The sequence below is a fragment of the Hemitrygon akajei genome, chromosome 3 (assembly GCF_048418815.1).
Source record: "Hemitrygon akajei chromosome 3, sHemAka1.3, whole genome shotgun sequence".
Lineage (NCBI taxonomy): Eukaryota > Metazoa > Chordata > Chondrichthyes > Myliobatiformes > Dasyatidae > Hemitrygon > Hemitrygon akajei.
This window is the reverse complement of record NC_133126.1, coordinates 114,070,567-114,097,657: the sequence shown is the minus strand read 5'-3', so window position 1 is coordinate 114,097,657 and position 27,091 is coordinate 114,070,567. Positions and strand designations below refer to the sequence as shown.

At 44.2% G+C, this 27,091-nt stretch overlaps 1 protein-coding gene and 1 long non-coding RNA gene across 3 annotated transcripts in view; one reads left to right on the top strand and one right to left on the bottom strand.

The window, feature by feature from the left end:
• The window catches only part of LOC140725317 (single-pass membrane and coiled-coil domain-containing protein 1-like), a 60,009-nt gene extending 39,355 nt beyond the window's left edge, over positions 1-20,654 (bottom strand). Inside the window, exon 1 of the mRNA XM_073040632.1 lies at positions 20,228-20,654. Coding sequence (XP_072896733.1) covers positions 20,228-20,361 — 134 coding nt within the window. The 5' untranslated portion in view covers positions 20,362-20,654. The remainder of the gene's footprint in view (positions 1-20,227) is intronic.
• Positions 4,726-22,079, top strand: LOC140725318 (uncharacterized). Of its 2 annotated transcripts, XR_012098316.1 has the most exons (3): positions 4,726-4,881; positions 10,317-10,507; positions 20,878-22,079. It is a non-coding gene; the product is annotated as an uncharacterized lncRNA (long non-coding RNA). The 2 variants fall into 2 exon arrangements; XR_012098315.1 differs by lacking the exon at positions 4,726-4,881 and having other exon boundaries at positions 9,986-10,507.
• Positions 22,080-27,091: the final 5,012 nt, after the last annotated feature.

Below are 27,091 nucleotides of genomic sequence, written 5' to 3'. Positions count from 1 at the left end.
CCATGATTAATAGTTTGAACAGTAAAAGTAACTTGCAATTGTTCTCACCTAGTTTCAGAAATAAAGTTGGTAAGGACATTAATGCGTGTTGCACTTCCTAATGGATAATTGTCAGCTAATGATTAGCATAGTTAGATTAATGTTTTTCTATCTGGTCTGAAGACAGTAAAACAAGTTCAACACACACAGTATCAACTGCTTATTTCCCTCCATAGTTGCTGCCTGAACTGAGTTCCTCCAGCGTTTTGTGTGTGTTTCTCAGGATTTTCAGCATCTGCAGAATCTCTTGTGTCTCCAATAAAAAGGTTTGTTTTTTTGTGTAAGGTTTTTGTGTAATCTCAACTGCCCTGCACTTAATGTTTCATCCTGGTCTGTATCTGAAAGTGGTTTGACTTATTTCACACAAACCTGGGCAATACGCAGGCTTGGGTTGATAAGAAATAAATAATGGTCAAGTCATCCAAATGACAGGCGCTTACCATGACAGAGTGCATGATAAAGATCATAAACCACCTTGCCTTGATGATCATCTCCCTGAGAGTCACCACTGATCAGAAGCCACCAGACTAACCACAAAATAACATGGAGAAGAGATGGAGTAATTCTATGATGTTAATCTCCTGATCTCCTGACATCAGAGACTCTCTCTAATTTAAGACTGTAATGGAACATTGTTCGCCAGAACAACTCTATAATTTTATCTCCTGAGTCAGTCCAGTTAACTACTGATTTTTTGTCACATGGACTGTTCTGCAAAGTAAATTATGAGGATGATCTGATTGCTGATTTCCATTTGATTGAGGTTAAGTTCTCCCCATGTGGTGAGAGACATGTTGCTAACTCAAGAGTGGGGTCATTGCTGAGGGAAGGTATCAAAGGAATTTTAATGGCTGTGTCACACTACAATTTGACTGATAGACTTGTCACCCCACCCAATAATGTCAGTACTGCACGGATAGTCCACCCAACTTTAGTCAGTCTCAAAGCTGGACATTTCAGGCATGCTTAAAGAAATGTTACATTCATCGTGGTTCATTATTCTTCACCAGTTCTTCTCATCAGTGAAAATGTCTTCAGGTTTTGGAGTTGTTTGATGTGAACACAAGGCAACCAATTTTCCCATGGACAACCTACTTGGAGATGACAGAAGAAATCAATATCTTGGTCATCACCCCAAAACCTGAACCATTGAAAAAGGAGATTGACTACTTTTCTCGTAATAACAAGAGGACAGATAACCAGTTTTAGCTTTAGCCATGATCACTGCTGTGCATCCTTACTCACCATTTAATATAAGGCCATGCTAAGCAACTTGATACTGACTCCCTCTATCCACTTTATCTTCTGCTTGTCCACTTTACCTTTCTACTTGTAGTTCTTTGTTCCCAACTTTGCCCCTGATGTGAACTTCTGGTTCTTCTCATGAGTTCTTTCTTAGTTACCTCGTAATAAACAGAAGCAAGAAGAGGCCATTTGGCCACTTGTGCCTGATCTGTCATTCAATGAGATCACAGCTTATCTGCTACTCAGCAACACTTTCAAGTTCAAGTTCAACTTTAATTGAGATTCACCATGTATGAATACCCATGAATACAGCTAAATGAAACAGTGTTCCTCCAGGGCCAAGCTGCAAAACACAGTACCGACAGTCATACACAGCACAAGATACATATAGCACATATAAAATAGCAGTGAAATATAGTCACACAATAAAACATAATACAGACCAAATCCTTAGTCCATGGATGTTTTTGGCAAGAACAAGCCTACAGCAGTCCATAGACGAATGCAATCCAGCTCATCATCCACCGAGCAAGTACTGGAGGGCAGCACCGATGGGAAGTACGTTCCCCAAATCCAGCATGGGCGTTGCAGCACACCGCCTCCAGTGTTAACTCCCCTGGGCGGCTGCAACTGGTGACACCATGGTAAAAGGCCTAATCTGTGCTACAAATTGGGCCACTCATCTCCCTTGCCATCAGTCTCAGCAATAAATCAGTGAACCAGACTAGCAGTATTCTACATTACCAGTGTCCAACAGGGTCTTACAATTAAAAGACAGGTGCCCTAAACAATCACTTGCTGTTAGACTACACACTGTTTTCATGAACTGACTGCAATGCCTCTCTGCACAGTCTGCACCAAGTCCAGCTCCTTTGCTAACGAGCAACTCACTGATGGGGTAGACTGACACTAATACCACAATTCCCTGGTGTATAAACATCTATCAGTCTCCCTTTTGAATATACTCTGCAAGTGTGCTTCCACAATTGTTGCAGTAAGAGTCTTAGCTTACCTGTTCATTGAAAACCACTACCCTGTGGGAGGCAGGGACTGGCCCATATAAGGAGCATTGCAGCCCCTCCCAGTAGCTCCCACTACCTGATGGCATCACACCCCTAGTGGCCTTTAAATCTAGCACGCAGTAGCTATACAGTCATTTAGTTCTCGTGTTGTGTCGACCAGGTAGACAGTGCTGCAGTGAAGAGGGCCCCGTCGCACAATTAGAACATCTAGTATTTGCCACTGTGTGTATGTTGATTGTCTGTTTTATCTGTTTAATCCAGTCCGCTCCAGGGTGGATGGACATCAGTGCAGGATTTGGGAGTCTCGCCAACCTCTTGGCAGACTATCGGATGCCCATAGTCTGGTCAGACAAGTTGGACTCCAAGGAGGTGAAACTGGAATGCCAGAATGGGTTTGTACTTAGTAAGACAGGGCAAGGGGAGCCAGTGGAGTGCCTTCTGGCTGCCTGGCAGTAAGGCAGCAGCATGAGATAATCTCACAAAAGGAGAAGGAGGTAGATGGTTTGAGGAATGAAACAGAATCACAAACCAGGTTGCCCGGTTTGCACAGATCTGAGCCAGAAAGGACACAGAGATGGCCTGTTGACTAGTGAAGGTGCAGCAGTCAGAGGCTGCCAGCGGGGCTAATTGGCAACCAGACCCCATTAAGGTCCCAGCCCTGATGTGACCCCGACACATGGGTGGGAGATGGGGACATCTGGTTAAATGGTGGGGATGGGGAAGAGAGCCTTGTGGTTCCCCCTCTAACTGTGCACACGTTCCTCTATGCAGTTGCACCACTACAGGCCAGACTGGTAGCCATGTAGTCCTATACCCGTCTAGGGTCTGCTGGCCCAAAGCCCCTCCCAGCCTCCATGGAACAGGGTGAGGAAGAGCAGGGCTGAAGCAGGGGGACCTAAGAAGGATAACACAGCAGCTCTCATCGAGACAATTGCCACTAAGAAGTTCTCCACTAAGGAACTGGCAGAGTTGGGAGACAGCTACAGGCAGAAACTAGGGGGCCCAATGCCCACGTGGTTGCCGAGGATCTAGGATGCAGAATTTGGGTGTCCTGGGGTGGGGGAGGGGACTGATTAACAACGCCCTGAGAGTCCCACCTGCTTCCACTGAGGTGATGAATCGTGAGGGGAAGAGTGATAGTGGTGGTTAAAGTCAGGTATCCGTCACTCTTCCAGTGGGATTTGCAGTCCCAGGTAGAGTGGAGCACAATGGAGGAAGGAACCAGACCGACATCCCAACGGATGGGCATTTAGTAGCTCATGATCTACTCTAAAGAGGGTGGTGCTGCCCTTATTGGAGCCATCGATAGGGGGCACTGTAGACGCCACCATCAGATTATTGGAGGGATTAGAGTATGTGGGGGAAGGTCCCTGCTGTCGGGTGCGCAAATTAGACAAGCGGCCTTGAGATGGAGAGCCTTGCGTGAACCGTAATGTTTCTGGTGTTGCTCAGAAGCGGGTTCCTGAGGGAGCAGACAGACGGAGCCCCACTCCTACCCTCTGCCATGTGAAGGGAACAGTGACAGTGTAGAACCAGCAAAGAGGCAGTGAAGGAGAAGGGTCATTCTCCAAACCCGTCCCCAGTTAAGGCTCCTTCCGTCTGTTCCCTCGCAATCTGCCCTATATCCCTTGCTGGAGGCACCGGTGGTCTTTCAGCGGTAGCACAGGTTGGACGGTAGGTGGCGCTTCTCCACCCCACTCCCATAAAGTGGGATAATTTGCCCTGCACCCCCTTATAATAAAGTGTGAATGGTTTGAGTTCGAGAAATGTTCCGTGAGATGTGGCCATACTTGAGTTGGTGTGTGCAAAGTCTCTCATGTGTTTGTTAAATCTGTATTGGAAGGGTGTTTGAATTAACCCTAATTAAACAGAAAAAGTGACTGAATTACTTCGCTACTCAGTGAAATGAATTTGCAGTTCTTTTATCTTTTAAGAGGGCTGTGCCTTTAAGTGGCTGCGTGAATGTGTTCTTTTTTCTCTCTCTATTCCTTGGAAAATGTGTTTCGTTTTCCACTGTGGAAATTAACTGTTTGCTGTAAACTTTGCAGTTACTTGCGTAGGTCCTGAAAACAAGTTCAAGCGTGGATCAAATTTGTTTTTGGAGGGAGCTGATTCCGGCGTACTGAGTGTTTTTCGCGTCTCATGCTACCCACAGGCGGCAGGGCTGATCGAGCGCTTGAACAACAAACAGATTAAGTTATTGACTCCCCACGCACACTTTCAGAGGGGGTTGAGTGTGCTGCTGCAGGCGGTGGATCACCTAAGCTCCTGGGAAGAGGGCCTGCGTTGCTCCTCGGTGTCCCGGAACCTGGTAATGTGAGATCCTCCAAAAGTGGAATTGGAGGGGGAATCGGAGAAGGTTTGGGTGCAGCAACCACACGGGCCACCAGGGCATAGGGAATGCGCGATGGGTGGCGTTACCGGTGGGAAAGGGAATAAACACCCAGCGACTGAGCTGGAGGGAGTGAGTGTGTATCACCGTACGTTACAGAATGGTGAAGCGGTGGTTGCTGACGGCAGTTGTGATGTTTGAATTTCAACCGAATTTATTTAAACTTTTCTTCCGTCCCACGATGTGAGGGAGTAAAAATATTCGCGTTATGACTCTGTCGCAATGTACAGACATGTGAATTTAAAAGTCTTATGACTTGTTGTTACGCCTGCACCCCAACTCTGAGGGGTCGAAGATTCCCCTCCTTTGTGAGAATCGCAAGATCGCTATTAATTCAGGTCAGGAGACCCAGGAAATGAGAGAGAGACGTTTGCAATGTCTTGGCCCCTCGGCGATACAAAGCTACGGGAAACGGCCATTGTCTCTTGGAGACGGAATTGTGTATTGAGTACGGAGCTATTTATTTGAAGCCCTCAGGGAATGACCAAAAGTGGGCTGGTTGAGGGGAGGCATCCCTCCACCCTGATTGACATCTGAGACCCTGTGAGTCAGGATAAAAGAGGGTCTGTGGGAACAGCCCCTCAGACGCACCAGAAGAAACGCTAGAAATCCTGTAACAGCGTAATAGCGAAAGCCGGTGGAAAGCCACGTGCGTCCTTTTCCATTTGCCTCGGAATTGGTGGGCCTTGCCACAGAAGAACGGCTTTAGCTAACAACAAAGGAGAAATCAGCCCCAACGACTCTCGAAGGATTGACATCATAAAAGGAATGGGCAAGTTTTAAATCCGTCTTTCTCTCCAACCCAAAGCTGCAGCTTGAATGAACTGAGTGACTTTTATATTTCCATCGGACAATACATTATCCCCTAGACAACGATAGAGCTATTTCTTATTGATTATTATTATACCCGCGCTTTTAGATTTAGTATTGACGACGTATATTATCTATATGGTTGCATTGATATTATTTTTGTGTATTTTTATCAATAAATACTGTTAAAAATAGTACCATCAGACTTCAACGGACCTCTCTATCTTTGCTGGTAAGTGACCCAGTTACGGGGTACGTAACATTGTAGAAAGAAGCTGTCCTGTATCCCGGTGGTCCTGGCTTTTGTGCTGCGGTGCCACTTGCCAGACAGAAACAGTTTGTGGTTGGGGTGACTGGCGTCCCCGATGATCTTGCAGGCTGCCTTTTTGTACCTGCTGCTATAAATGTCCTCAATGGAGGGAAGATCATGCGTTGGGCTGTCCGTACCACTCTCTGCAGTGCCCAGCGATCAAGGCTGGCGCAGCTCCCATACCAGGCGGTGATGCAGCCAGTCAGGATGCTCTGAATAGTGCCCCTGTAGAAGGTTTTGAGGATTTGGGGGCCCATGCTGAACTTCTTCAGTTGCCCGAGGTGGAAGAGATGCTGTTGTGCTTTTTTTGTTGTCATTGTTGGCGAACCATATGAACACTTCAGACTGTTGGATCTGCGCGAGGGCGCCGCTGATACTGATACGCATTAATGAAGAGCACAACTGTTAGAGCTATCAGTCTAGCTTCTCCGACTGGCATTCTGACTAGGAAACTGTAAGGGAGTCAATTCCATGGTATAGGTATGGTCTTAAACAACTTGAATCTCGGGTGTTGTTTCGTACGTCAGGCGTTTTTCTCTTCACAAGCCACTCCTCCAGCTTGTGGCCGCATCATTGGACCATGGCAAAGCCGTCTCGGATCTTAGTAATGTTACGAACCCCGTAACACTTACCAGCAAAGAGAGAGAGGTCTGCTGAAATCTGATGGTACTATTTTTAAATGTTTTTATTTATAAAGGGGCACAAAAGTAAGGTTAATACAAACATTCAGATAATATACGTCGTCAATACTCAATCTAAAGCGCGGGTATAGTAATAATCAACAATAAGAAGTAGCTCTGTCGTTTGTCTAGGGGTAAAACTATTGTCCGATGGAAATATCAAAGTCTCTCGAGTTCATGCAGGCTTTTAGCCTTTCAGGGACCGCTGGGGTCTCACGTGTTGGAAAGAGAAAATAAACTTGCCAACCTTTTGGACTCAACTCGTTGAATCGGGAACGTGGGTTCCCCGTTGTCATTTCGAAGTCTTTTTCGGGGTTATCAGCCACTCGTTCCCCAAGCTAGGGGAACCGAATCACACGTGGCTCCCGAACAGCTTCCCGTCCTCACGGGAGCGATGAGCAATGGTCTCTCCTTCTGGTGCGTCGCTGGCGAACTGCCTCCTGCAGTCTCCTTTTTATCATGACTGTCAGATTTGTAAATGTCAATCAAGGTAGGGTGATACAATCCCCACCCCACATTGCCCGAGGGTGTCCATGTCCCTGATAGCTGGCACGTACTATAGAGTTGCAATTCACGCAGGTGTCTCTAAGAACAATGGTCAGATCTGTTGCATTGTCTCTTATTTCCTGGGTCCAAGACCTGAATTAGTAGCGATCTTGCGATTCTCCGGAAGGAGGGGGCTGGTCCCGCACCCTTCGGCCCCTCAGAGCTGTGGTACATTTATAACAGTAAAAAGGTGTGTTTGGACCAGGTGGAGAACGTCCTGGGTTGGGACACCACAGGGGCAAACTGGGGTTCCTCGGGCGCCCCATTTGAGCTGTTTTGGCATGTCGACTTCTGAGTGTTTGTGGCTGTCCAGGTTTTTCTGGTAGCTGTAGTAAAGACCGGTGGAGCGAGGTGGGTCTTCGATCAGACCTCCGCGGGGAGGGTGGGGTGGGGGGGGGGGTGTTGGTGTGGCAGTACTGGCACCTTCAGTGTGTTCGTCATAGGAGTCGAGGTTTTTCAAGTTGTAAAAGGTGTTGGGGACTTGACTCGGGAAGTTGGAGCAGCATTTTCGATAAGTTTACGAACTGGACAGTTGTTGGCATATTTTGGATATGCTTGTAGAATTTTGCTGAAGCTGTATATCTCCGGATCACCGGGGTGCTATTCCGCTTGTTGTTAATAGCCACGGACAGGTGCGGGTCTTAGGGCTCCTGAGATTATTCTGATGGAAATATGGAGCTGTGTGTTGATGGTGTTTGTGTGAGCAAGGTGTGCGCGCAATATGCAACGACTGAGAAACATAGTGCTAGGCTGGATGTTCGTAGGTCTGACCCGTTAGCACCCCATTTGGTTCTTACTATCTTCCTGGTCCTGGCCGGCTTGAATTTTAGTTTCGTTGCCAAATTTCGAAGGTGGGTGAGAGAGTTCGATCCAGTGTGACTCCTAAGTACTTTGGGTATGGATTATTGGGTAGCTGTTTGTCATTTGGCTTGATGTTGTTTTAGTTTGGTTGGTCAGTTGGCCAGATGAAATATGGAAGTTACTGTTTTGTTGGCATTCATTTTTGGGTACCACTTTGTGAAGTAGTTGGATAGGGAGTTGATATCCTGGGGAAGGCTTTTTTCAATTGATTTGACATCGTTCGTTTGGAAGGCTATGGGCCAATCCGAATTTAACAGATTTGGTTTCAGGGAGGTGACTGAGGGACAGATTGAACAAGGTGCACAATGGGGTGGTAAATTAGATTAGTAAGTATGCAGATGATACTAAGGTAGGCGGCGTTGTGGATAATGAAGTAGGTTTTCAAAGCTTGCAGAGAGATTTAGGTCAGTTAGAAGAGTGGGCTGAAAGATGGCAGATGGAGTTTAATGCTGATAAGTGTGAGGTGCTACATTTTGGTAGGACTAATCAAAATAGGACATACATGGTAAATGATAGGGCATTGAGGAATGCAGTAGAACAGGGTGATCTAGGAATAATGGTGCATAGTTCCCTGAAGGTGGAATCTCATGTGGGTAGGGTGGTGAAGAAAGCTTTTGCTATGCTGGCCTTTATAAATCAGAGCATTGAGTATAGAGTTGGGATGTAATGTTAAAATTGTACAAGGCATTGATAAGGCCGAATTTGGAGTATTGTGTACAATTCTGGTCACTGAATTATAGGAAAGATGTCAACAAAATAGAGAGAGTACAGAGAAGATTTACTAAAATGTTACCTGGGTTTCAGCACCTAAGTTACAGGGAAAGATTGAACAAGTTAGGTTTTTATTCTTTGGAGCGTAGAAGGTTGAGGGAGGACTTGATAGAGGTATTTAAAATTATGAGGGGGATAGATCGAGTTGACGTGGATAGGCTTTTTCCATTGAGAGTAGGGGAGATTCAAACAAGAGGACATGAATTGAGAGTTAGGGGGAAAAGTTTAGGGGTAACACGAGGGGTAATTTCTTTACTCAGAGAGTGGTAGCTGTGTGGAGCTTCCAGTAGAAGTGGTAGAGGCAGGTTCGATTTTGTCATTTAAAAAAAATTGGATAGGTATATGGACAGGAAAGGAATGGAGGGTTATGGGCTGAGTGCGGGTCAGTTGGACTAGGTGAGAGTAAGCGTTCAGCACGGACTAGAAGGGCCGAGATGGCCTGTTTCCGTGCTGTAATTGTTATATGGTTGGAGCCAAAACTGACCCTTGCGGAATTTTATAATGCGACGGGTGTCACTCCCTCGGCAGGTGAAGAAAGGACGGGTGCCTGTCATTCTGTGGCGGAACGTAGGATCTTTTTATATGGGATCATTCGGGCTAGTTTTAACATTAAGCCTTGGTTTCAAACGATGTCGCATGCAGCGGATAAATCGATTGAAAGTTGCTGCGGTTTTCTTTTGGAGTTCAAAGCCTGATTCGATGTGAGTGTGACACCTTGCTCACTGGTGTTGTCTGAAGACAGCTTGTTCGATCGGAATGTAAGGATCTACCGCGGTAATATTCTAGATAAAATAATACGCTCAACAAGTTTGTAATGCAGCAGAAGAGAGAAATTGGCCGGTAACTTGCTGGGTCGTCTGCAAGCTTTCCGGGTTTCGGCATCGCAATGACTTCGGCACGTTTCGGGGTATTTCCCTTTTGTTCTGACAACAGCTAGCCACTTGATACTCCCCTCTCCGAGATGTTTCGGCGCTTCTGGAGAGATGCCGTCGACGCCGGCGGCTTTTGCCGATTTAGTGCTTTGCAAGGCCGATTTTACTTCGGCGGCTGTTATTGCAGATGCACCATCTTCTAGCGCTGTTGTAACGTTTTGGTATTCGTGTTTGACTTGTTTCGAATTGACGGTTGGGATGTACATTCCTCTTTGCCTGGTGTGTTTCGCTACGGTGTCTGCACTGACTGGACAATTGCTTTGTTGCTTGCGTGTTGTGAAGTTTCTGAGGATGGGCCATGCAGGTTTGCTGCGGTGAGAGAAGGCCACGTTTTCGGCTGCTTCGGTTGTGCTGGTGGAGCGACGTGAGACCATTAGCTGTACTTGTCTCACCTGTTGTTTTAAACTCTTGAAATAGTTCCTTGCTTTCTTTAGACCAACAAGGAATGCATTCTTGTCGAGGACCCCTCGGCATTGCCTCTTTCGCGAAGTCTATGAAATCGGTGGAGAGGTGGTATTCTGCACGTATTGTAGACTTGCCAGGTGATTTTTTTTTCGAGTTTGCTTTTCTGAAGATCCATCTGGGGTTCGGGGTAAGAGAAGAGTGGGTGTTTGGGATCCAACCGGGTCTGTGCTGACAGTGAGGAAAATCACCAGACTTCTCGAGCAGCTGGTAGGGGTTCAAGTTAACTGTTGTTACAAAACACAGGTCTGGTGTGTAATTTCATCGTTGACGTCGTGTGGAGGCTTGTGCGCTTCAAGGACTCTCGCAGGCGGTGCCAACTCAGGCCACCCGTGATGGAACGGCTGTGGACGAGGTTGATGCAACTCCGGCTCGCGTCTGCCCCTTCCGAACCACACTTCATCATCAAAGTTGAATCTCAGTAACCCCCCGGCGGAGTAAGTACTTTCAGGGTTTATACTCCTTGCGGTTTGTCTAATCCCAAGGTCCCTCCCGAGGCTGAGAGTAATCCTTCTGCCAGCAGGGAAGTGGAAGGAGTGTGGATGAGCACGGGTCCGACCAGTCGGTGGGGCACAGCCCCGGGATGACTGTATCAGCACCGAATGGCGGCAGGATGGGCGCTCCCCGGGTGTTTAAACAGTACGTAATGGATATGCGTCTACCTGTGGCGCCTTTATCGTAACTCAATAGCCCGGACGAGCGCCCTGGCCGTGAGGTTCGGTGCAGTAAGAGGCAGAAAGATTCTGTGTGATGCCCTTTCCCCTGTTTGGTGTGGCCAGGCTATTCCTGGTAACTGATGCGCATGGCCTCTGTGATGCCACCGAAACGGCCACCATTGCTGTACTGAGCAGGGTGTCAGCTGAGGTGACGGCCTTGCAAAATCGGACGATGTGCCGATGGAGAAATCTGTGCGGTGACCGGACAGGAGTGCAGCACCTACAGCTGGAAACATTTACTCAGCTGGCTGATCCTGTTCAGCAGTCAGATAAGATCAGAGAGGTAGGGGGCAGCTCCATAACTACATCTTCCCTCGGGAAGTTGATTTTGGGAGGCTGGTGGATTACTGCAATACGCCGGTGTGCTGATAATTCTGGGTATTATTGTGTGTGGTATAGTGGGATGTCCTTAGGGGTTCTCCTTGCCTGAAGGTTGAGTGTCACTGTGTTGTGACTTTCCAGAGGTGGAATGTTGCAGTAAGTGTCTTTAACTTACCTGCTCATCGAACCCCCCCCCCCCCCCACTATGGAGGGAGCATTGCGGCCCCTCCCACTAGCTGCCATTTAGCTGATGGTGTCAAGGCATTGGTAGGGTTTAAATCTAGCTCTGGTGTCACTGTGGTCCAGGTAGGTGAGGGTGCTGCGGTAAGGAGTGCCTGGGTGCACACTTTTGATAATTACGTGTCACTGTGTGTATGTTTGATGTCCATTTGTCCTGCTCTTTGGGCACTCAGTTTAGACAAGTATCTGTAACCGAGTTTAGCTTGAATGTTACTGAACACTGAATGTTTAGTGTCTGCTTTGTCTGGTAAATAAATAGTTAACCTACTTACTAGTAGTGAGTGTCTTCTGACCCCACTCACCTAAACTGTGAACCTGTTTTTCCACGACAACAATCCTTGTGGTTGCCACAAGGAAATTTCTCCTCATCTGTCCGTTTCTCATGGTCAGGAAATTTCTCCTCATCTGTCCGTTTCTCATGGTCAGGAAATTTCTCCTCATCTGTCCGTTTCTCATGGTCAGGAAATTTCTCCTCATCTGTCCGTTTCTCATGGTCAGGAAATTTCTCCTCATCTGTCCGTTTCTCATGGTCAGGAAATTTCTCCTCATCTGTCCGTTTCTCATGGTCAGGAAATTTCTCCTCATCTGTCCGTTTCTCATGGTCAGGAAATTTCTCCTCATCTGTCCGTTTCTCATGGTCAGGAAGTTTCTCCTCATCTGTCCGTTTCTCATGGTCAGGAAATTTCTCCTCATCTGTCCGTTTCTCATGGTCAGGAAGTTTCTCCTCATCTGTCCGTTTCTCATGGTCAGGAAGTTTCTCCTCATCTGTCCGTTTCTCATGGTCAGGAAATTTCTCCTCATCTGTCCGTTTCTCATGGTAAGGAAATTTCTCCTCATCTGTCCGTTTCTCATGGTCAGGAAATTTCTCCTCATCTGTCCGTTATGGCCAATATAGTAACAGCGACATGCACAAGTAATTGTCGCAAAAGGAGGAGAGGGGTCCTTGGCAAGTTGGAATACTGAGGTGAGAGTCTGTATTCTTTGGTTGACAGGCAACCTGATTCTACACTAGATCTGAGCTCCATTTGTGAGCTGCCTTACCAGCAGTCTCACCAGAGCTTCATTTAACTTGCGTATGACATCTCTACTCCTGTACTCAGATCCTCTTACAACAAGGCCCACCTATTAAACTACTTTCCAAATGATTGCTGAACCTTATATTAGTGATAAGATTACAAGAATTCCTTGGTCCCTCTGAAGATTAAAACCCTTCAATTTCTCATCATTTATCCATGTTCTTTCTACCAAAGTGGATAAACCTCACAAGTTTCCACATTATATTCCATTTCCCCTGGCCTCCCTCACTCAGTTACCCTGTCCATTGCCCCCAAAGCATCGATCCTCCTCACAGTCCACACTCTTGCCTAATTTCATACCACCAGCGAGTTTGGATACATTACACTTGATCCCTGCATCCAGATCAACTGGGCCCCAGCACTCATCTCTGTGGCACATGACGGGTCACAGTCTATCACATTTATTCATTTATTTCAACGATGTTTTCTGTCCTTCAGCAAATTGCAATCCACAGCAATATCTTCCCCACAAATACCCTGTCCTCTAATTCCATTTAATAGTCTTTACCTTTCTGAAATCCTTTTGAAAATCCAAATACATCACACTCACTAATCTGACCATTCCATTATTCCAGTCCCAGGTACTCCTGTTTTCTCCCACATACAAAGCACATATGGGTTGGTGGATTATTTGGACACAGTAGGCTACCCATCTGGTGTGGATGAGTGGAAGGACAATCTGGGCAGTGTTGCTGGCAATGTGGGGAAAATACAATGGAGGGATGGAGATGTCGTAGGTGGTTGATGGTCAGTGTAGATTAAATGCCCCAAGTAACTTGTTACCATGTTGTACGACTCTCTGTGACTTGTTATTCTCCAAGACCCCTATTACTGATATCTTTAACCTCTTTCTTTGGCAGTCTGAGTTACCCATCAGCTTCAGGCAAGCTTCAGTTATACCAATGCCTAAGAAGAATGTGGTGACCTGCCTCAATGACTATCATCCAATAGCACTGACATCCACTGTGATGAAAAGCTTTGAGAGGCTGGTGATGAAACATATCAGCTCCTGCCTGAGAAGCGACTTGCTTCCATTCCAATTTGCCTATCGTCACAACAGGTCCACAGCAGATGCAATTACATTGGCTCTTCACTCAACCCCAGACCATCTGGACATTGAAGGGGCATGCATCAGAATGCTCATTATTGGCTACAGCTTGGCATTCAATTCTATCATTCCTTCAAAGCCAATCAACAAACTTCAAGACCAACGTACCAGAAGATTTTATATATAAATGGGAATCTAAATGGATACGGGAAAAGAAAGAGTCTCCTATATTAAAACATTTGATTGATTTATGGAATAAGATAAATGTTGATGAGGAGACAAAAAAATCTTTATTAGCAAAGAGATCTTTAATTCAAAATAGACTTATTCCTTTTACAATGGACAATCAACTTTTATGTAATTGGTTTCAACAAGGGATTAAATATATAGGAGATTGTTTTGAAGGAGGTATATTAATGTCATTTGATCAACTAAAGAATAAATATAAAATATCAAATAACACTTTATTTTGTTACTTTCAATTAAGGGCTTATATAAGAGAAAAACTAGGTCAAACAATGTTATTGCCGAAATCTAAAGAAATAGAAATTTTAATTCAAAAAGGAAATATTAAAAAATTTATATCTTGTATGTATAATTTGATTCAAAACCAGGCAACTAAACAAGGAGTCCATAAGTCAAGACAAAAATGGGAAAGTGATTTGAATATTAAAATTGAAGAAACAAATTGGTCAAGACTGTGTCTTGACAGTATGACAAATACAATAAATGTTCGGTTAAGATTAGTGCAATATAATTTTTTACATCAATTATATATTACACCACAAAAAATAAATAAATTAAATCCAAGTTTATCTGATCAGTGTTTCCGATGTAACCAAGAAACTGGTACATTTTTACATTCTACATGGTCTTGCTCTAAAATTCAACCTTTTTGGACAAATTTAAGACTTTTATTGGAACAAATTACGGGAATAAAACTTCCTCATAATCCAATATTACTTTTACTAGGTGATATTGAAGGGACAAAACCAAAACTCAAACTTAATAAATATCAGAAAGAATTTATAAAAATTGCGCTGGCTGTAGCCAAAAAGGCTATTGCAATTACTTGGAAATCAGATACATATTTAAGTATAGATTGTTGGAAAAAAGAAATCTATGGCTGTATTCCATTAGAAAAAATTACTTATAACTTAAGAGATAAATATGAAACATTTTTGAAAATCTGGGGCCCTTATTTACAAAAGACAGGATTAAATATATAGGTGCTCTGAAGAGAAAATTAATGGCTACTTGGGGAAAGAAATAAATATATATACTAAAGTTATTAAGAACTCCATGGAGCATGTGGAGACCTTCCAACAACCAGGCACTCTTTCTTTCTTTTTTTTCTTTCTTTCTTAATTTTTTTTTTATATAGGGTAGTTAGGGGGGAGGGATTAAGGGGAGGGGGGAAGGGTCACATATCCTTTTTTCTTCACTTGTAATCATTTAAAAATTAATTAAATAAAATTTAAAAAAAAAAAAAAAACAAACTTCAAGACCTAAGCCTCAATTCCTCCCTGTGCAATTGGATCCTCAATTTCCTCACTTGTAAACCCCAGTCAGTTCGGATTGGCAACATCACCTCCATGTTCACCATGAGTACTGGTGCCCCACAAGGCTGTGTGCTTAGCCCCCTGCTCTACTCACATTATACTTATGACTGTGAGACTAAGCACATCTCCAATGCCATACTTAAGTTTGCTGACCAACTGTCATTGGCCGAATCAAAGGTGGTGACGAATTGGCATATAGGAGCGAGATTGAAAATCTGGCTGAGTGGTGACACAACATCAACCTCTCACTCACCGTCAGCAAGACTGAGGAGCAAATTATTGACCTCAGGAGGAGAAACTGGGGTCCATGAGCCAGTCCTCTTTGGGGCTTCAGGGGTGGAGAGGGTCAGCAACTTTAAATTCCTCAGTGTTTTCATTGCAGAGTATCTGTCCTTTGTAAGAGCCATTACAAAGAAAGCACGGCAGTACCTCTACTTCCTTAGGAATTTGCGAAGATTGGGCACGACATCTAATGCTTTGACAAAGTCCTATAGCTTTGTGGTGGAGAGTATATTGACTGGTTGTATCATGGCCTGGTATGGAAACAACAAAGCCCTTGAATGAAAAATCCTACAGAATGTAGTGGTTGCAGCCCAGTCCATCACAGCCCAGTCCATCGCAGCCCAGTCCATCACAGCCCAGTCCATCGCAGCCCAGTCCATCACAGCCCAGTCCATCGCAGCCCAGTCCATCGCAGCCCAGTCCATCGCAGCCCAGTCCATCGCAGCCCAGTCCATCGCAGGTAAAGCCCTTCCCAGCATAAAGCACATCTACTCAGAGCACTGATGCAGGAAAGCAGCATCCATCATCGGGGACCCCCACCACCCAGGACATGCTCTCTTCTTGTTGCTATCATCAGGAAGAAGGTACAGGAGCCTCAGCACTCACACAACTAGGTTCAACGGATATCCGCCTCAACCATTAGGCTCTTGAGCTGTTCCCACCACATCAGGATCACTTTCAAGGACTCTTCATTGCATGTTCTTGTTATTTATTGCTTATTATTTTGCTTTTATATTTGCACTGTTTGTTGTCCTTTGCACATTGGTTGTTTGTCCCTCCTGTTGGGTAATGTCTTTCATTGATTCTATTGTTACTTGGATTTACTGTGTATGCCTGTCAACAAATGAACCTCAGGGTTGTATATGGTAACATATATGTACTTTGATAATAAATTTACTGTGAACTTGAACCATTTGTAAATAACTGTTCCCTGTTTACTTCCTTCCTTAAATAGCAACAAACAATCTGCTGGGGGAACTCAGCGGGTCAGGCGACATCTTTGGGGATGGGGATGGTGAAAGGAACTATATATGTTTCAGTTTGAAACCTTGTATCAGGAAGCAAGTTTGTTGCTTACGATTCCAGTATCTGCAGTCTCTTGGTGTCTACAGATTGCTCCATAAAGGTATCTCTGTTTTGTTTTGATTAGGTCTTATCTAAAATACCATGCTCAAGTAATATCAAGGTCCAGACCATTGACCCAAAGCCATGAGCTTGGACCCCATATTGGCAGCTGGGGAATTAAACTTCAAATAAATAAAGGCTTGGAATTAAAAGAAAATAAAAATGCAGACCTCAATAACAGTCACTACTGGTTTGTTGTAAATCCCAACTGGTTTTCATCGACCTTCAAGGAAGTAATCTATCATAAACAAGAAAAAATCTGCAGATACTGGAAATGCAAGCAACACAAGCAAAATGCTGGAGGAATTCAGCAGGCCAGACAGCATCTATGGAAAAAAACATACAGTCAACGTTTCGCGCTGAGACCCTTTGGCAGGACTGGAGAAAAAAAGGTGAGGAGTAGATTTAAAAAGTGGGGAGAGGAGAGAGAAACGCAGGTGGTAGGTGAAACCTGGAGGGGGTTGGATGAAGTAAAGATCTGGAAAGTTGATTGGTTCAGGGCTGGAGAAGGGGGAGTCTGATAGGAGAGAACAGAAGACCATGGGAAAAAGATAAGGGGGGAGGAACACCAGAGAGAGGTGATGTTCTAAGCCTATACTAGTATCCGTCCCCCACTTTTCCCTCATTACATCGACAACTGCATTGGTGCTTCCTGCACCCAAGCCAAGCTTGTTGACTTCATCAACTTTGCCTCTAACTCCCTCTCTGCCCTCAAACTTACCTGCTCCATTTCTGACACCTCCCTCCCCTTTCTCGATCTCACTGCCTCTATCTCTGGAGACAGCTTATCTACTGATGTCTATTTTAAACCCACGGACTCACACAGCTACCTGGACTATACCTCTTCCCACTCTGTTACTTGTAAAAACACCATCCCCTTCTCTCAGTTCCTCTGTCTCTGCTCTCAGGATGAGGTTTTTCATTCCAGAGTGAAGGCGATGTCCTCCTTTTTGAAAGAAATGAGCTTCCCTTCCTCCACCATCAACACTGCCCTCAACTGCATCTCTTCCATTTTTAGCACGTCTGTCCTCACCCCATCCTCCCACCACCCTACTGGAGATAGGGATCCTCTTGTCCTCCCCTACCACACCACCAGCCTCTGCATCCAGCTCTTAATTCTCTGAGAGACAGAGGGACTCAGGCAAACAAGTGCTACACCTGCCCCTACCCCACCTCCCTCGCTACCAGTCAGGGTCCCAAACAGTCCTTCCAGGTGAGGCAACACTTCATCTTTTAGTGTGTTGGGCTCATATCCTGTGTTCAGTGCTCCCAGTGTGGCCTCCTGTACAGCAGTGAGACCTGACATAGATTGGGAGACTTTGCTGAGCACCTACGCTCACAGAAGAAATGGGATCTCCCAGTGGTCACCCATTTTAATTTCACTTCCCATTCCCATTCCAATATTTCAATCCATGGCCTCATGAACATCGATTTCTCAAACTTCCGGTAATGCCCCCACCCTCTCCTTCACCATTCCCCATCCCCCTTTCCTTCCTTTACATTATCTCCTTGCCTACCCATCACCTCCCTCTGGTGCTCCTCCCCCTTATCTTTCTTCCATGGCCTTCTGTCCTCTCCTATCAGATTCCCCCTTTCCCAGCCCTGTATCTCTTTCACCAATCAACTTCCCAGCTCTTTACTTCATCCCTCCTGTCCTGGTTTCACTTTTCACTTTGCATTTCTCTCTCTCCTCCCCCCACCTTTTAAATCTGCTCATCTTTTTCTCTCCAGTCCTGATAAAGGGTCTTGGCCTGAAGCCTTAACTGTTTTTTCCATGGATGCTGCCTAGCCTGCTGAGTTCCTCCAGCATTTTGTGTGTGTTGCTGGGTAACCTATTATGTTTAATCTCCCAATTTGGTTGACTCATAACTACTTCTGTTCAGTGACAGATAGGAATGGACAAATCAATGCTAGCAATGGACAGATAGGAATGGACATATCAATGCTAGCAATGGACAGATAGGAATGGACAAATAAATGCTAGCAATGGACATATCAATGCTAGCAATGGACAGATAGGAATGGACATATCAATGCTAGCAATGGACAGATAGGAATGGACATATCAATGCTAGCAATGGACAGATAGGAATGGACATATCAATGCTAGCAATGGACAGATAGGAATGGACAAATAAATGCTAGCAATGGACATATCAATGCTAGCAATGGACAGATAGGAATGGACATATCAATGCTAGCAATGGACAGATAGGAATGGACATATCAATGCTAGCAATGGACAGATAGGAATGGACATATCAATGCTAGCAATGGACATATCAATGCTAGCAATGGACAGATAGGAATGGACATATCAATGCTAGCAATGGACAGATAGGAATGGACATATCAATGCTAGCAATGGACATATCAATGCTAGCAATGGACAGATAGGAATGGACATATCAATGCTAGCAATGTGTTAATAAGGTTCAGGAGCAGCCACATCCCTTCAATCATTTAGTTCTTGAACCAACCGGCAAACCCCTAATCCTTAGAATCTAGTAACACTATGATGATTTGACCATTTTGTACTAAAATGATCTTTAGTGTTAATTTCTGTGGAAGTTGTGTTTGATTTACTGTTTTTTGTGAATGTTCCCTGTATGATTATATGCGCCTGTGATGCTGCATTGCAATTGCACCTGTGCATATACGTACTTGTGCATAAACACAACTTGATTTTGTCTGTAATAGAGAATACGTACTGTACCTGCAAAACGTTCTCACGTGCGTCTTCCCACTGCATGCCTTATAAACCTTCTGCAGCAGAAGACAGATCACACAACCTGGTTTTATCTTATCGGAGACATTCCCCACTCTCCTATTCACCCTGCCTTTGTCTCCTTCCTAGTTCTGATGAAGAGTCTTCGATCTGAAACATTATTTCTGTTCCTCTTCCCACAGCTGTGGCCTGTCGTGCTGAGTTTTTCTAATATTTTCTGTTTTTTGTTTTAAATGTTCAAATCCTCTGTTTTTAGTGGTGAAGCAAACATTGAACCATCCCAACACTACCTCCTTTGCTCTAGACCTTTCTCGAAAGCAACAAATTCCGTACTAATCTCCTGAAGAAGTTAGAAGGGGATAGGTATCCTTTCAAAGGAAACGCCTTCACCTGTTGTATTCATCCCATCACCAATACAGATATTCCCATCTGGATTGGACGGGTGGTAGTTTGGAAGGGTCTGTGCCTGTTCCTACCAAAAAGGATGTTCTTGCCACCCAGCTAAGATTAATTCTCAGCCTGGTGTCTCTGTGTGACAGGTGAAGCAGTGTGGGCTGCAGACGCAGGTAACTGCAGATGACGGAACCAGGAGTGACGAGCAGGCTGCTCAGTGCTTGTTTTCTGCAGCAGCTTGGCCGGGATGCCTTACTCCTGTTTCCATTTATGTTAAAATTCATTCTCTTCTGATTTTGGGTTTAAGTACTATGAGTAATCAAACGCTGCAGTCAGCTGTCAATCACCTCCCTCTGGTACAGAGCCATACAGATATACCAGAGTTAAGTATCCATGAGTCCTGACTTCTCAAAGATCTCACACTGCTGACTCTGAAGTTCTGATTCTTTTAATTTGGTGCAGTTCCCCCTCCCCCAACATCAGCCCCCTAGTTAAGGTAGCATTGACTTGCTGGTTGGATCAGAGGGCTTTGATTCACAAGGCTCGTCATTGCACAGAAGGTCTAGGAGATCCGAAGAAGTGAACCGTGTCCAGAAGACACTCCCCCCATCTGCCTCACAGAGCTGTTGCTGCCTAGCAAAGCAACGGTTACAATTTATACCATACCTGCCAATCCTGTGGCGGAGAAGGTCCATGGACACCCTCTCGGAAGAAGCCTTCGACTCTTGGCTCTTGGTTGGGCCATCCTGCTTCTCCACCTTCATTCCCTTCCTCTCTGTCTTTGTGGCCCACCTCTTCATCCTCCAACAGATCTGCTAGCAAGCTGTGGCCCTCCGGCACACGGGCAGTTGAGTGAGCAGACTAGGTGAAACAGCTGTGCAGGGGACGAGCTGGCCATGTCCCAACAACATCTCAGTGGCACCTATTTTAAACTCTGCAAAAAATAGAAAGGTTAGAGTGGGCATGATGATCAGTTCAGTGACTTGCAATGCACCATCTTCTGTATTAAAGCCTTGAGCTGGAGGGGGTTGATAAAGTCCTTTCGAGAACACAATTTCATGTGTACATCAAATAACTAATTAATGAAGACTACTTTAAAGTTGTAGTTAAGATGGCCATCTTTGAAATCTGAGCCTGTTGTTTATGAAGTTTAAATGATTCTAAAAATAAAAGTGATTACACCTGTTTCTGAGCTGCAGCATGTGTCGCAGTCATTGGCAGCAGTATTGGCTTTTTTATACAAATGCAGTCTGTTTTTAAACTTATGCAGTCTTACAAAGAGAGGAGTGTGATCACGTACTGTCTGTTTATTACAGTGACTGGAAGCAGGAAGATCGACTCCATACAATCCTAGAATCTGTTTATCAGCTCACACAGCAATCAGAAGGTGGTTGGATCAACTGTACAACTGTTAACACAGAGACCAGGAGACAGTGAGATCATCTGTACACTAACATATTGTCTGTGAATACAGAGACCAGGAGACAGTGAGATCATCTGTACACTAACATATTGTCTGTGAATACAGAGACCAGGAGACAGTGAGATCATCTGTACACTAACATATTGTCTGTGAATACAGAGACCAGGAGACAGTGAGATCATCTGTACACTAACATATTGTCTGTGAATACAGAGACCAGGAGACAGTGAGATCATCTGTACACTAACATATTGTCTGTGAATACAGAGACCAGGAGACAGTGAGATCATCTGTACACTAACATATTGTCTGTGAATACAGAGACCGGGAGACAGTGAGATCATCTGTACACTAACATATTGTCTGTGAATACAGAGACCGGGACACAGTGAGATAATCGGAACAACAACGTATTGTCTGTGAATACAGAGACCAGGAGACAGTGAGATAATCGGTAAGCCAACACACCATCCATTAAGAAGGCAAGATTAACTATATACCAGCTGTTAATACTGTGACCAGGAGGTGAGATCGATTGTACAGCAACACATCATCCGTGAATACAGTGACCAGGAGAGTGTGTGCTTATCTATACACCAGCACACTGTATACAGTGACCAGGAGACAGAGAGATCAGCTATACACCTCCCTTTGTTTGAAATATCAAGCAGTGACTGAGACAAATCCTCATTCTGTGTACAACATTGCTGTGATGATTGAAGCTCGTGATTATATCACTAGAGTCGTTACGATTTTCAAGAACATATTTTATGTTTGTAATAGATCTGAGATATCAGGCTGTCAGGCAATCCTAAGTAACACTAAGGCAACTGACAGGGTAATTGCAAAAGCTCAGGGCAGTGTTTTTATCAGCAATGTACAATTTGTTCAGAATGTTGTTCCAACTGAAAGGAAGAGGGGCAGGGAGGCAGAATTTAATGCTGTTCAAGTGACTGGTAACAGTGTGATTGATTATAAAATGTGTCCTGTTTATAAACTGCTTAAGGATACATGCAAGATTATTTGTAATGTATGGCCTGTTTATAACACTGGGAATAGTGTGATTGTGAAATAAAACTAGAAAATCAGACTTCAGATTTTCAGTATCTGTAGTATTTTGCTTTTGACAGTGTGATCATAGGTTCAAAGCAGAATGTGTATACTGAAACTGCAGGGAATGTGATAAACCTTGGTAGATTCGTGAATCTGAACAAATAGCTGAGACTCAGTTTCCAAAATACAGTATTTTATTTACAAAATGCATCAGTTAAAAGTTCAGTCTGGTTCACACTAAAGAGAATTGGGGAGTTTATAACAGACTTTGGCCCTGGTTCCACTTTAGTTGTTAAATGGCCTACTTTAGAGGTTCTTAAGTCCAGTTTGTAAACAGCCTGTAGGTAACTCCTTTCTTATGAAAAGACCATGATACAAGCAGAGTGTACTGAATGGGCAATGCCTGCACTGTACTTCAATCATGGCTAAAAACAACTCAAAGAGCTACCTGGGGAGTAACAGTTGGCAGGGGCTTCATTGGAACTTTTGTTTGGGAGAAGAGATGACGCATTTGCCTCTGACATGGGAAACCGAGGGGCACAATGCAGACTAGTACTTTACCCTCATAATTCATTCAGGGGAGATCTTGCGCTGCTATTTATAGAGTTATGCAGCATGAAGCAGGTCCGTCAGCCCAACTCATCCAAGCTGACAAAGGTGCCTTTCCAAGCTGGAGCTATTGCCTACATTTGGCCCATATCTCTCTAAACAAGGGGTTCCCAACCTTTGTCTATGCTATGGACACCAGGTTGGGAACCTGTCCATGCATCTGTTTTCTGTGGCCCTTGGTCTTATAGATAGACCTGGATGAACAAGATGCCATCTTGTTTTCTTACTGGATGTGGGTTGCTAGTATAGCAGTGCTTCTGAAAACTGAGATATTATCCCTTAATGACTACCACCTGGTGTCTCTGACACTGAGCTCACACAAGTGGGGTGTGTGAGCTTGATTTTGATATTTAAGAGAAGTTTGGAGAGGTACATAGGTGGTAGGGGTATGGAGGGCTACGGTCCCAGTGCAGGTCGATGAGAGTAGGCAGTTTAAATGGTTTTAGCATGGACTAGATGGGCTTAAGGGCCTGTTTCTGTATCTTTGTATGATTCTGTCACATCTATTATCATGAGGTGCTTCATGGCACGCATCAGCTCCAGCCTGCCAGACAACGTTGACTCAGTGCCGTTAGCCTAGCACTGAAATAGGTCTTTGGCAGATGCCATCTCCCTGGCCCTGCTCTCATTTCTGGAAAATCTGGATAACAAAGACACCTACATCAGATTCCTATTTATTGACTGTAGGCCCGCCTTCAATACTATAATTCCAAACAAGCCCATTTCCAAACACCTGGACTGGGAAGTCAACAGCTCCCTTGACTTCCTGACCAGTGGGCCGTAAACAGTAAGGACAGCCAGCACCACTTCCACCGTGATCACTCTCAACACACTGCCCCATGAGACTGCATCCTCAAACTCCTTCCTGTCGTACTTCTACACTCACAACTCGTGGTCAGATTCTACTTTTAACTCCATCTACAAGTTTCAGATGACACCTCCACTGTGGGCTGCTTTCCAGAGTACAGGAAAAAGATTGAGAGCCTGGTGGCATGGTGTCAAAACAATCACCATTTCCTCCATATTAGGAGCTGGTCACTGACTTCAGGAAGCAGGCCGAGTCTTCATATCAATGGTGCTGATGTGGGAGTGGTTAAGAACTTCAAGTTTGTAGGTGTAAATATCACCAAAAGCCTGTCCTGGTGCAACACATGGGTGCTGTGGGCAAGAAATCACACCAGTGCCACTGCTTTCTCTGGAGGCTATGGAAATTTGGCATCGCCTATTTCTTTTATATATAGTACACCATAGAAAGCATTATCCAAATGCATCACTGCTTGGTAGGGTAACTGCTCTGACCAAGACTGCAAGATGTGAACACAGCCCATGGAAATCAACCTCCCCTCCACTGACTCTGTCAACATTTCCTGCTGCCTCTGGAAAGCAGCCAGACTAATTAACTTCAGGCATCTGCACTTCCCCTCTTCCCTCACCCTTCCATTAGGCAGAAGATACAGAAGCTTAAGAGTATATGCAACCAGGCTTAAGAACGGTTTCTATCTTGCTGGTATACGATTCTTGTTCAGTAAAGTTGAACTCTTGCTCTCTCAGTCTACCTTGTGATGATCTTTGCACTTTATTTGTCTCCCAGTGCTGCACTTTCTCGGTAACTGTTACACCATATCTGCTTTTCCTTTGTACTTTACGTATGAAATGACCTGTTTGGATGGCATGCAAAACTAAACTTCTCACAATAATAAACCAATTACTAAACAGCAACAACATACTGTTGAGTTTGTGAAAAAGAAAATTTGCAGATGTAATGATTCTTTAAAAAAAAAGAAAATTCAAGAAATAATAAGCAGGTCGGGAAATATCAGTGGAGCAAGAAATAGGGTGACCTTCTGAGAATTTCCAGCATTTTCTGTTTTTATTTTGTGGTATGTGTTGTGAGTCTATGAGTAGAGTCTGCGCACTTGTGTGTGGTGAGTATGCGGTGCATATATGCACATGTGAGAATGCACGAGTGTGTGTGTCACACCTTGATCTGGCCACCAGAGGGAGGCAGAGATGACAAGGCCAAGCCCTTCCTGCTCACCTGCCTATTAGACTAATTATTAGTTCACTGTTATCAACTGTGCCTCGTTTGGAGCCCTATAAAATTTCCTTGCTGTTTGTTTCTTTGTTCAGTCTTGGAATCATCTTTTGTAAGTGAGGTTTTGCCTTTGTAGGAATTTCTAGTTAATTTTTTTTGGAGTTTGACTTTGCTTGGGTTTTTTTCTGGACCCTGTGCCTGTACATTGCCTGCTAAGGAATCCAGTCTGGTACAGCCCTGTGGGATTCTTTCCTCTGATTCTGAGTAGCTTTTCTCTGCTATTCTGAGTGCAGGAAGTTAAAACTGAGGAGGTTACCTAGTCAGCTGTAACGCCATGAGCTCTTTTGTGTGACATGCACAAAGTGCTGGAGGAACTCAGCAGGACAGGCAGCGTCTAGGAAAAAGAGTACAGTTGATGTTTTGGCCTGAAACATTGACTGTACTCTTTTCCATAGATGCTGCCTGGCCTGCTGAGTTCCTCCAGCATTTTGTGTGTGATTTCCAGCATCTGCAGATTTTCTCTTGTTTGAGATATTTGTGTGTAGTTTTATCACTTCCCTTGATAATATAAGAAAGGTTTAGATGGATATTGGCCAAATGCAGGCAGTAAATGAGACTGGTTCAGGTTGGCACTTTTGTTAGCATGGATCAGTTGGGCTGAAGGGCCTGTTCCTGTGTTGCAGAACACTCTTTATCAGTATCAATATGCTGGGGGGAGAAAAGGAAAATGGAACTGAATTGATGTAATTTCTGGGATTATCCTTTCTCTGAGATCAGCTAACTGACATCTTCACTCTGATGTACTTCAGTAGGACATGGTTCTCCTGGTCCAGTAAGGAATACAGAAGGGGGTTTCAATTCTAAATGTTCATTGGCACACTGTATCTGGTATCAATAGCAAATTATGAGCCAATTTTCACATGTGAGCATACACATGGAAATGAGTGCTTTCAGCCCCTGGAGTCTGCTCTCCCCTTTAATAAAGTCTGACTGACCTCATTTTAGTGTTCCTGTCTACTGGTGGCAACATTTCATATCCTCATTAGCAATCTGTCTACTTTTGTCTTTAAAGCCTTTCAAAGGATGTTTCACTGCCCTTGAATGATTCACAACCCCGTGAGAGAAAATATTTTTCATCTTGTCTGTTGGTGACCCCTTTTTAAACTGTGAACCCTTCTTTTAGGCTCCCCCATAAGAGGTCATGTCCTCTGTATCAGTCCTGTCCAGACCCCTTGTGATTTTTGTATGTTTAAATCAAATCCCCTCTTCTAAAGTCCAACAGTTATAAGCCTAGTCAATCTGATATTCCTCAAAAGATTATTGGCCCACCCCAGGTATTAGTCTGGTAAGCCTCTGAATGTGTCCAATGTATTAACATTTTGCTATAATTTGATTGCACTATTAAACATATGGAGAGTGGTATCTGTTTAAAATCCCCTCCAAAAACAATCACATTAGAATACGTCTTCATGTTCTGCAGAGATTGGTGATCACACATCAAAGTTGGTTCTCAGTCCCATGCTGAGATTCATTGCAGGGTAGAACTGAAGGTGTAGGGCAGGAATTCTCTGCTGTGCATTGTTGCCACAGGTTCTTCTGCATCCAGTTGAAAGGCCAACCTGCTGCTCTGCTTTCAAATATGAATTTTTACCTGTATAGAAGAAGCAGAAATCGGAAAGAACTGCTGAGAACACTGTCCACGGCCAACATCAATGCTCTTTGGGTGATCCAGATACCTCCCACATCCCAAAGTTGGTAGGTAATTGTCTGCTTTACACTGCCTCCAGTGTGTGGTGGAAACTGATCGAATGGGAGGTGAATAAAATGGAATTGCTGTAAATGTGTTGACGGTCAACATGTACTCTGTGAATGCAAATTAGAATAGATTGGCTGTTAAAATGCATTAAATGCCCACATGTAATCTTAAAAAATCTGATAATTATTTCATTGTTAATATAAATGTTCACAAACATGTATTAATCGGCATTAATGGATTCCAAGCAAACCATTCTCCCCATAATAATGAACACAATGCATCTTGTGTTTAAATATATGCACAACACACATTCATTTGAAGTACCATTCCAAAAGTTACTTTTAAATGTCTGGTGTCCCTGGAGAACTTTGATTTACTTCTGGGTATTCAAATCTGCTCTTACAAGAGATTTTATACATGTGTTTTATGCAATCTGATTATGCACAAGTGTTAGTGAGTCATCAAGGAAGGATCTCTGATTTTTTTTGTATCTGTTAACTGAAGGGTTAAGTATAATGATCAAAGTGATGTAGTGGAAGCCTAGAAACTGGGATATCATATGTTAATGTTGGAGTTTTTGTCTTATTCTTGTGTATAATAAAGTATTTTGTTTGAATCACGAGTTTGGATTAAAAGTAGAAGTAACATCAAGGT